General features: G+C 41.1%; 1 protein-coding gene across 9 annotated transcripts in view; it reads right to left on the bottom strand.

The window, feature by feature from the left end:
• The window catches only part of LOC106536919 (protein groucho-2), a 26,544-nt gene that overhangs the window by 7,917 nt on the left and 6,787 nt on the right, over positions 1–11,840 (bottom strand). For 2 of the 9 annotated variants that reach the window (XM_014034274.1, XM_014034272.1), the window contains exons 5-9: positions 10,570–10,632; positions 10,246–10,350; positions 8,712–8,741; positions 6,987–7,191; positions 6,587–6,594 (exon numbers count right to left, since the gene is read on the bottom strand). In XM_014034274.1, the coding sequence (XP_013889728.1) occupies positions 6,587–6,594; positions 6,987–7,191; positions 8,712–8,741; positions 10,246–10,350; positions 10,570–10,632 (411 nt within the window). The remainder of the gene's footprint in view (positions 1–6,586; positions 6,595–6,986; positions 7,192–8,711; positions 8,742–10,245; positions 10,351–10,569; positions 10,633–11,840) is intronic. The other 7 variants (XM_014034279.1, XM_014034278.1, XM_014034275.1 and 4 more) reach the window with 5 other exon arrangements.

Below are 11,840 nucleotides of genomic sequence, written 5' to 3' on the forward strand. Positions count from 1 at the left end.
GTCCTAACCTTTGTTTTTCTAAATAAATCTTTCTGAATTCATAATTTGTTTCTTTAATTTCGAACCACGTCTGTATACAATGTGGAAGGACTTTAGTATATGCTTTGTACATTGTCAATGCTGTTCTAAGTTCTACTAAATCATAAAATTTTAAAGTATGCAAAGTGATAAATATTTCATTTGTTGGATGACAATAATCTAATGCATTTATAATTCATATAGCTTTCCTCTGAAGCATATAAATAGGTTTTTTATTGGTTTTATAGGAACTTCCCCAAATTCCCACACAGTAAGTCATGTATGGAAGTATTAATCAATATAACATATATAATGTTTTTAAATTTAGAAAATGTTTTATTTTATTTAATATTGCAATATTTTTGCCATTTTAGCTTTTGCATTTTCAATATGAGCTTTCCAATGCAATTTGTAATCAAGTGTCACTCCTAAAAAATTAATTTCGTATACTCTTTCTATTTTAGTATTATTTTATTTATCTTCAGCTTTATATCATTTTTATTCATTTATTACTAAATACAATATATTTTGTTTTATCATGATTTAGTAATAGTTTATTTTTGCCACACCAATTCTTTTTTTACCTTTAATTCTATTTCCATTGTATTCAGAAGCTGTTCCAAACTATTACCAGAGCAATATAATGTAGTATCATCAGCAAATAAGGTGAATGTTAGTAATTTAGATACATTGCAAAGATCATTTACATAAAATAAAAAAGGTTTTGGACCCAGTACAGACCCTTGTGGTACTCCACAGGTTACATTCAGTAAATCAGAATTCACATTATTTATTTGTACATATTGATATCTATGATCCAAATAACTTTTTATCCATGAATGGGCTTGTCCTCTCACACCATATCGTTCCAATTTACTTAACAGTAAGCCATGATCTATGGTATCAAAAGCTTTTTTGAAGTCTATAAACACTCCAACAGTAAACTCCTTTTTATCAGTTGCATTTGCTACATCTTCTACTAACTGCATTATTGCCATTGAAGTTGATCTTTTTGCTCCAAACCCATACTGACAGTCAGATAATACTAAACGTTTTTCCATGAAATTGTCAAGTTGCTGCAAAAATAGTTTTTCTAAATCTTTTGAGAATTGAAAGAGAAGAGAGAATGGGCTATGATTGGAGAATTGATATTTATCCCCACTTTTATAAAAAGGAATGACTTTTGCTATTTTTATTTTGGCAGGAAATGTGCCTGTTTGAAAGGACATATTACATCAATTATTATTAGCTTAAACTGAACAAGGGTAAGTAAGAATATTCTCATATTTTGGTGGGTTATTGACCATACGTTTTAGACTTGATGTGTTTTTGCAAACTTAACAACAGTTTTATTAGGGCATATACTTTGACATTTATTTAGACTTTTCACTACATTCAAAATATATTACATATATTCTTTAAAAATTTCATAAAAATAAACCCTAATATTGTTCTGTGGATACTCAAGCTAAATAGACAAGAGCTACATGGAAAATACCATGATATTGATCTTTTAGTTTTTACTAAAATTACAAAAGTGTGAAAGTAAATATTTCTGTTTAGGAAGATGAAAAGGGATAATTAGGTTTTGTTAAAATAGGGTTCAGTGAAGAAAAATCTTACCTGTGGCAGACAGCTATTTGATTGACCTTAATTATAAAAACAATTTTTGTTGATCATAATGTCAACAGAGTCAGGGCGGGTCAAAACCATACTGGATTGTTGCTCTCTTAAAACAATGCTAATTAAAAAAAACATTCATGTGAAAGATATTTTATAACCCGTTAAACCACTGCCACTTTTGCATTACACTCTTATTTAAGCAGTGCCTCAAGCTGAACCAGAAGTGCTACAGCTAGCTGCTGCTGTGCTGTTTATGCTTGTAAATAATAAAACAGATCCACATATGTAACTTAACTCTGAACTGATGACAGTGTAAAAGTTTGTAGTATTAGTATTGATTGAATAACATTGTTAGATTTTTTTACATTGGTGTTGTTTTTAGATGAAAGAAGGACACTTTGGTTGGTGGTTTGCTTGAAATTATACTTTGCAAGTTATTTCAAATGCCAGTGTGCTGAAATGTTACTTACCTTAAAAAAGTCTACGATTATATATCTTTTGTAAGTTCATAATAATAAATACATTGTGTGTGAGGCATTTTGCAGCTACTGTAAGTATTACTGAGTGTTGAAAAAACAAACTTGTTTTTCTTTCTAATAYAACATTTCTAAGTATCACAGTAGGACATCATATTTACTGCACATAAATAGCCACTCATGCTTTATATTCAATACATGGAGCTGAATCAATAGCAATTTCTTTGGAAATGCAGGCTACAAACCTGTAATATTTCTGAGAAGTTGCTCACTGTTTTTTTTTTATATGTTTTTACTTGGTTGAGTTGTTAATCAGTTTTTTTAAGATAAATTAAAAATCAGCACAGGCAAAGAAGGGGCCAAAGGGAAATTCAGCTCTCACCACCTTAGTTCAACATCACCATTTCCTCTGTAATTAGTCATGTTGCTCATGCACCTCCAGCTGTGCTTTAATCACAGAATGTGTGTGGAAAGATAATTAGCATCTTAGCATATTGCACATAATAAAGTAGTACTTGTAGTTGTCTTGATCTCAACATCAAAGAGCGTGTTGTTGGTCCCTTTACAGGCCATTATAATAAAAACCATACCAGTGTTGAATTACTGGATTTTAGTGGAGACTTGGAACAAACACAAAGGAATTTCCTGATTGTTTTTCAGCCTTCCTCTGGAAAAAAAAGGCCATTATAAACAGAGTAGACATAAGTCAAAGGTGAAACAGCATGTTGATAATGTTCAGTGTCTCTCTTCAGGACACATCAGGATGTGGAATGTACTTGTTCTGGTTTTGAAACCTTTTAACCTCAGTGACACGAACACGAGTGCTGACAACCCCCTTGATCTCGATATCTAAAATAGCATCCAGTCCTCCAGCGTGGCCGTGTCCTTTGACTAAAACTCTCTAGAGAGTAAAGAGCAACATCGGGTTCTCGTGTGGAAACTCCTGTGAACATCAGTAGTCTGATCACAGCAGAGGCAGCAGYGTTGGCGGCGCTGGCGTCCACACTGGCAGCAGCAATCCACCCTAATCCAAATGAATCCGGGTCTTGCAGGTTTGTTCATCCTGGCTGGAGGGCGATGACTGCTCTGCTCTGCTGGAGTGCTTATCTGCTTTCGGTGGTCGGTGACTGTACAGGCTTCGTGTTATCGGGGGCTCAGCCTGCTCGGGGATTGGAGGGTCCGTGGAAAGTAAACACACCACCTGTCTTTCGCTTATCTGTCCCTGGAGTGAGTGTGCTTATATTCCGTGCATACGTGTGCATGTGTGTCTGCATAAGAAGGGAAGGAGAGATGGAGARAGCGAGAGAAGCTTGTTTCCATGGTAACCTCCTCTTTTAGCCCCCCCTTCAACCCCCCCACCCCTCGCTTTTTAGAGGAGAAACCCTGGTGGTCTTTGTGTAATACAATTCCACTAGAATGCACTGTGGATTAGAGCAGTGCTGCCTCTGGGCCCCAGGCAGGGCAGCAGTGAAGACATTATTACCCAGATCAAATGCTGTAATCACTCGGGGCTTTCACATCCATAACAGATAAAACCCACGACTGGCAATACTCAGGTGATTAAAGGATTATTATTCTGAATATCAGCAAGGTGCCAGAACCTTGCTGTTAAAAAATGCTGTTTTCTTTGTAATGAATGATGGTGAACATAAAAAACATTTACATCATCCACATATTGATTGACAGTCTCTACATTTTACTTTAACAATCCAAGCAGAGTAGAGATTGGAATATGCTCTTATGTTTTGAGCTTCCTGCAAAGTACTTATATGCCACTCTTGTTTCTTAGTCTGAACAGTTGCCCCTCTTTAAATAGTCGAGAGCAGCCGGGGCTTTTTCATGAGAACCTGCTGAAAGCCTTCTATTGAGTYGTAGATCAGCGGAAGGTGAGACAATGACCCCCTCGGTGTCCACCGTTAGGCACCGAGAGGCACAACCTTTCATCTGCAGATATTCCACCGTTTGGTTAAGAAGAGGAAGAAAATTGTACTTGAGCCAGGGGGCTTAAGCCCCAAAATGTGCACAGGAACTACACACTTCACCCATGTGGGAAAAGAAAAGACAACAGCTTTTAACAAATGAGTCCGTGAGAGCGGTGCACGGCGGCCGGCTCCATGCTGAAAGTATCCGGCCCTGGCTTTTATGGACTAACAACAACATCTCTGAAGAAACAGCCCCGTGAAGGGCTCACTGCTTCAAGCACCAAGTCCTAGAGGAGCGTTGTTCTGAAGTGGATGGATGGGGTCATTCACCTCGTCCTACCTAGAAGTATTCAGCTACCAAAAGCCCACTCAACGGAACTCAAGAGCCGCGTTTACGTCATTTCTCTGAAGTGCCACAGCATAGCAACTTCTGCCTCATTGTGTTACTTGCTTCATGATGTCATAGCGCCGCCGCGCAAAGCGTAGGAGATTGTAGCTAACAGTGAACGCGGCTGGAGTGCGCCGTGACATTGACTGCTGCGCCAAGTTCATTCCTCCAACATTCATGTGGGCTCAGTCATTTACTGACTTCCAGCCAAGCCAAGAGGTCTGTGTAGTAGCAGCCCTCGCTTAACAGCACCCAGAATGCCTTCCGCTTATGTCTGCAGTTCTCCCGAGACAGATGTCAGCCCTGGATGCACTTACAGCCATTTGCTGATGCACTTCCATTGCAGGGGGAGCCTGTGAATAATATTGCGTGTACTGTAAAAGCAGACTTGGGTAACCCTTGCTACAGTAACAACATTCAAGGAAACAGGGGACTTTTGAGGACATATTTGTGGTTTCCAGCGAAAAGAATCAGAGCCAAGAGACCATCATTGCATCAGTTTACATAGTTCTTTTCCATGTCGCTTTAAAGGAAAAGACTGTAATTTACTACCCTGCTTAAGGAGAAAGTTTGGTGTGTAGGAAATAAGATAATCTGTTGTCAATCAGAGAACAGTTATTTTAGCATGAAGGTTAAGGGTCCACTACTTCCAACAAGACGTGAGACGGCAGATCTCACTGTCATAATTTGAAATGGCCTTTTTCTCATGAAGTACTCATACACAAAAGAGAACCTGCAGGGGGATAAATCCTGATAAGTCCTTATTTTYAGTTCAGTTGGAGGCGAAAGACCTGGTATTTCTGATGTTAATCCAGAAATGCCACAAAGAGAACAACAGATCAGTGGGAACGTGCCGCTATGCTCAAGGTGCTCTCCCTCCTGGTCTGCATAGCAACGGAGAGCCGGCAGCAGTCCGTACTGTCTCCTATGTGCACATCCATGAGTTTGTTTGCTGTCTGTTTTATTTGACTTTCTTTAAAAAACGTGTTGGAACGGTTGCTTCCTGCTGCTCCACCAGAGATGCAGCTCAGAGATCTTTACACTTCACATAAACTAGTTCTGACTGGGGAGAATGCACGAGACAGTGTCTCAGCAGATAGGAGTAGAAAAATACGCAGTTTACTTCATGCACAGCATAAGCAAGACATGTGAATGGGTCTTCTCATTGACTTTAATCAGGCTTTCTTTTCCACTGCTATAAAGCCTGTCCACAAGCTGCTTTAAAGTTCACCATTCAACACTTATTTAGACTCTATAGAAACGTTATGGACAATTATTATTTTATATGTTGTATATAACACTTTGAACATCTTTGAAGAGACAAGCATATAATTCTGGCAGGACTGATGAGAAGAACCTGGGGTCGGATTTGTAAAACTTGCGTACCCACAATATGAGCCCAGAAACTTGCGTACGCCACTTTTCATGCCAAAGTTGTCATTTATAAAATCCAAACTTGACATGAAAATGTGCGGTGCCTCACACCAGCTCTGACCCATGCGTACGCTTGTTTTGGAGACGTGAAACTGCGACACAGATGGTGAAGTGAGGAAATAAGAGCCACACTGTAATGATCACTGTCAGATATTTAATTTCTTTTCATAATCAAACTTAGATTATTTATTTATTTAGCTTTCTTAACAGTAATATTTATGCTTCTGCTGCTGAGCCATAAGAACCTTTGAAATAACAGCTGGCCGGCTCGACTCAAGCTGCTGCAGCGATCAGTCTGACACCTCCTCCTCCGCTCCTCCTGCACTTTGCTCCTGAACTACCAGAAACTTTGGTCTGTAAAACCTAACTTTATATTAAATATGTGTTCAGAATGTTGTTATCGAACAGATCTGTCCAACTCTGAGTGACTAAACTCTCCTCCTGATAGACTGCTGTGACAGCAGCGCGTCACTGCGCGTGCTTCCAGTGCGATTCACTGAGCTTTTCTAAACCAGAACAGAACATATATATATACATGTGTGTGTGTATATACACACACACATATTAGGGTTGGGCATAATCATATCGTGTGTGATTAATCGTCAGAAAAACATTAATCGATTAATTTTTGGCACTTGACAATTAATACGATTCCTACGATTCCATGTATATATATATAAATGCAATGATTAAAAAAAAATAAATTTACAATTCTCAAGACTCACCGTGTTCTCTGTACCGGTGATGTCACGAAGGCAGAAGAAGTGACGAAGAAGCCAAGAGAGCAAAAGTGGAAAACATGTCAGTTAGTACATCGTCACAAAACGCTTCAAGCTGAGCATGTGCAAGTCAGCTGCAGGGCACGAGGCCCTTTTTATTAACATGTATTGGAGCTGCTGAATAGGTTATGTAGTCATGAACTGGGAATGCACCAGCTCATTATCCAGATAGAATGTGAACAGACAGGATGTGCTCCTCACCCTACGATCCTGCTCTGCAGAGTGAAAAGCACTTCAAACTTAATTGGCTTGACCCTGTTTAACATCGTTTCCACTAAGGAAAAACAGACAACTTTCTATACCATAATAAACTTTCTACTGCGCCCAGTGGAGCTGACATTCTTACCTCTGTGTTCCAGATCATGGTGGTTCTTCTCATCCTTCACTGGGAGGTGAGCTTGGCTGCCCAGAGCCCCGAGCGCCAGCAGCCCTGACCCCGAACCAGTCACAGGGGGGAGGCCGGGTGGCTGCAGACCCGAGGGGTGGGGCGGCAGCTGGACCGGAGGCCCGTGGGCAGCGTGGGAGAGGTGCTGTGCCTGGAGCTGCTGCTGCTGCAAGTCGACGGAGACACAGACGAACAAACACCGAGTGGGTTGAARGGAAACGCCAAGAGGAAACTTTACACCACAGATCAGGCTGATCATCTTTTAAAGCCAGGGTGGCATACGCCCTGCGCAGGGCAGAGTCAAGTTATTAATAACACTCTGCTCAACACACCTAATACATAAAACAAGGCTTTAGATATTTAATCTCAGAGTTAACAAGGGGCAATAAAGTAAAATAAATATTTCCCAACGACATTATGTTTGTTTTAACTACGACTTAACACGGCCAACAAACATGATTTCACTCCTGCCAAACTGGCACATTTCATATTGCAGCGTCGCAGCTCTCCTGCATCATCACTGAGTTGAGCAATCATCTGAAAGAACGTTAAGCTGTCAGCCTCGGGGCAAAACAACTACCTGCTTTTTAAAACACTTCAAAAAAACACAACTGTGTCTGTTTACCGCTCTCACATGCGCATTCTTGTATTGACAGCACATAAATCAACCGCACACCCTAACTTTAAGAGACTGAGGGAACTCTAAAGTGCCAGGAGCTGGCACTCCTTCCCCTCGCAGTCTCTGAGTGTGCGTCTGGAAAAGTTCGCCCTGGGAGCCAAGAGCTGGGGTCCCACACTGGCACGCAGTCAAGCCTCCAATATTCACCATCAATATTTGAAAGGCACGGGGAAATAAATGGGAGTTAAAAAGCACTCAGCATGGAAGTAAGCAGTTTAAAGCAAAGTTAAATAATACTTTGCYGAGACACCAATAAAAACATCAGCAATTTATTACCCCATCTATGAGCCAGCTGAGTAGTTCAGTTGTTTTTACTACACGCTCCCTTCTCTTTTACAAGACAAAAGTTTAATCAGTGGCCTTTTACGGCCATTTCATGATTAGTAGGAAGTTGGTAATGACCATGGGATGGCATAACATAGAGCAAAATGGTGGATAAACTCGACAGGTTCAAAAGTCACTTGAAAATGATCTGGTGGACGTTKTCTTATTTCATTCGTCCCTTTATGTGGAATTACCGTGGACTAGACTGGAAAACAGTAAAAACAAGAGAGAGAGCCAAAGAGTGTGCTATAATCTTGTGTCCATGAGGGAAATTAAGGAGCCAGTTCATTGGCAGGGGGGAGACATCCTTGCTCATTGTGTTTAATGAGGCTCTGATGGGTAATAAGCATGGCTGATCAGCAAGAGCCCTCATTAAAGGGCCATAAATGAAGACAATAATAAATAAAGAAAGCAGTCTGGCCCATTTCTTGTAATTTAATAATCCAAGATAAAGACCTACTCTTTGCACTTTTTTTACCCTTCACACCAAGTGTAGCAACAATAAAAGATTGCACAGGCAAACCAGGCTGATGTATTTTAGTTTGTCTCAAGTGTGCTAACAAAGGCGCTAATGTGGTGAAAGGCGCAGTGCTTGGGCATGGTTAGTGCCATGCAGCATGCACAATGTGAACACACCAAGTCTGTTTAACAAGAAGAGGCAAAAAGAAATAGATTCCACTGACCAYGAGAGCAGGATAGGCAGCTTGCTGCTGCTGAAAAGGAGGACAGAGTGGTCAAGGCCAGAGCTATTACAGGTGTTTTCTCTCCAACATCAAACTACTACACAGCTCTTAACGGCCACAGAAGCGCGAATAAATGTTCAAACAGCRGGAGAAAATCCAGGTGCCTGATCGTATGCAGGAGGGCGAGCCTTTTACTGTTGACTTGAATATGTTGTGCATTTTCAAATCAAACAGGAGGCACTGGCAGTCAGGTTTCTCTCAGAGCAAGCAGCTGCCCTAGTTGCATTCTATTAATGGCCCACAGCTCCATCAATAAGACATGCAGCTGGTTCCTGGATGCTGCCTGTCTGCCTGGCATGCTCTTTCACCCTCCACCTTACTTTACAATATACATGAASATCCTGGCATGCCTACAGAGCTTCTCCTTAATAAATAATAGATGGGAAAGTATTCGTAAAACACACAGGAGGTATTTTCACACCCCCACCCCCGACAAGACCAGCCGGGGCATCTTGGGCTGAAGTCTCCTCATTTCATTTAACAATCTCGCAAGAGCGATACTCTAAAAACATGTAAAGGGTCAGAACATATTCCAGGTCAACTCTTAAATATAGACCAACACAGAAAGAATCACAGCTGCGAATTTGAAAGAACAGCAAAATTACAGCAGTATCATATGTTCTAAAGAAGAAAGCCACACAGGACGGAGCTTCAAATCAAATGTGACTATTCTTAGGCACATCTGCTGCTTGTTTTTTGTAACAAGGTAAACAAGCAACTTTCCATAACCTGAAGATGCTCAGGCATAGTTAAAAAAAAGGGCAAATGACCTGGAACAAAGGTCATGACGAGGACATCTATTTCAATATCCAGTCTTTAAAGTCATCCTTTTGGACCTGCTTCTTGTGCATAATAAAGATTCAACTGTCCTAATAAGATCACTGATAGTCTGAGCGTCGAAACTAATCACTTCTGCTTCTGCAAGGCTGGGTGAGCAGAGCTGATCAATGAGGAACAGATGGTGTTTTGAAGCAGAAACGGACACCAAACATTGCTGTTCGCTCAGTGCTGCGCTGCGAGGGCCGACTGCTGTTGGGACGGTCTCGGCCCAGCTTGCAAAGTCGGCTGCGTTCTGCTCAGCTCCAGCCTTTTAACTCCYACAGCTATCCAGGTCAACAGTGAGGGATGAGGCTCCTCGTTAAAACCTTAGCCAATTAAAGCGGTACAAGTCACGGAGGGGATCTCGAGAGCTCTCAGGCTCACATTTGTAAACGCACAACAAGACAAGGGAGGACACAACTGAAGCCACAGCTGCAGGAACCGACCATCTGAGTTACACTCGTACAGCATGTATTTAGAGGTCACTGATCAAATCAAATGGGAAAATAAGTAAATCTAAACATTTTTTTTAACTTTCATTAATAATGCATCATAAAAAAGGGATAAAAAAAGAAACTACATATGCTACTGAGAGTATTCTGTGCAGGTTTGTCCCTATAAGTTGAAGTAAAGGAATAAAAGGGGGTATACACACGGTGAGAGGCAGATTGGGAAGTCCACGTACCCCGATGATGGCATTCAGCTCTGTCATAGTCACCTGCTTTGCCCTCTCCACTGCCTGAGCAACCTGCTGTTGGTGCTGTGGGAAGAATTTAGGAGAAATGATTTTCACAGAGTGCCAAACTTGTGATTTAATTTTAATAGCACTACGAGGAATCATAAAGCAAAAGTAAGTGACCCTCCCCCCACTTACGCATGCAATTACTCAAAACTAAACCTGATTTTTTTTAATAGTCTTTGACAAAAAACGAAACAAAACCGGAGCTACTTTTTAAAGGTCATGTTAATAAAAGCTTACCTCTTGTGACAGGAAAGGCATAATTTGAGCTAAAATTGCATTGAGTCGTTTGGCGATCTCCGTCTGGAAAAAGAAAAAAAGAAGTATTTAAATAACATAAAAGACAGAGTGACTTCCCATAACCCCGCCTTTAATGTTTACACCGATTAAGTCAATTACTCTGGCAATCAGAACTGCTTGACTCAACATCCTCTAAACAGCGTGATATTGACATTTGAAATATTTAAAACATTAGGAGAGCCCAGGGGTATGGAGCACAGCTGTGCTGAGAGTGCACTCCATGCTAAACGGATGTGAGGAGGCAGAGTGCTGCTGCTGCTCCTGTGTGATGAGAGGATCCTCACTTGATCTGTGCCTCCTTCCTCTGAACACTGTCCTGCAGTTAACCTCAGAGTTAAACCGCACAACCACACCCCGGGAAAAAAAAACAAAACAAAAAAAAAAACTTCAACCTGCAGTGTTTACTTACATGTGACAGCGTGGACAATCGGCATTACAAATCACAGTGAACAAAGATAACAAACCATAATAACCTTGTGGGAAAGAGACCTCAAATCTATGATCGATAACCATTAAAACACAGCAAGTGGTCTGTGTTCCCAGTGTCGTTTCCCAAAGCTCTGCCTTTTAGAGTATGAAGCCTGTGCAAGTTTTTGCTCTTTTTTTTTTTTTTTTTACTGCAATCAAGCCCCCAGCACTAAAACCCCACACAGCCTCCCATCTATCCTCCATTCTTCTGCTTGTCTACCAACTGCCATGGCAACGGCTGCAGCCCTATCTGGCTGGGGATCATTATGCAAATGGCACCTCTGCTTGACCGTAACAGGCTTTAAAATCATATTACGTGCTCGGAGGCAGGTCATTAAATTGAATTTTCAGCTTGTCAATCACATGAACGGAGCAAATGAATGGTGGATAAAAAGAGCAATGGAAGGAGGGAATGATTCCCCCCACCCCACCCCCCCACATCCTTCTTCCTCATCTTGTAAAAACATAGCCGGCTCGTTGTTCCCCTTCTCATCGGGAGATGAGACTTTCAGGCTTGAGCTCTGCACTGGGAGCACAAAGAATAACAGGGCCAGAGCTACATCATGTTTGGAATTTATGAGCCGCAGTTCAACCCAGGGCCACTGAGGAACACAAACACATCACAGGGATCTTCTCTGATTCCTTTTTTTTTTTTTCATTTTGGAGCAGCACACACACACACACACACACACACACACACACACACACACATTGATGTATGTACCTGCTGCTGCTATTACACC

Source organism: Austrofundulus limnaeus, unplaced genomic scaffold (genome assembly GCF_001266775.1).
Source record: "Austrofundulus limnaeus strain Quisiro unplaced genomic scaffold, Austrofundulus_limnaeus-1.0 Scaffold2030, whole genome shotgun sequence".
Taxonomy (NCBI): domain Eukaryota; kingdom Metazoa; phylum Chordata; class Actinopteri; order Cyprinodontiformes; family Rivulidae; genus Austrofundulus; species Austrofundulus limnaeus.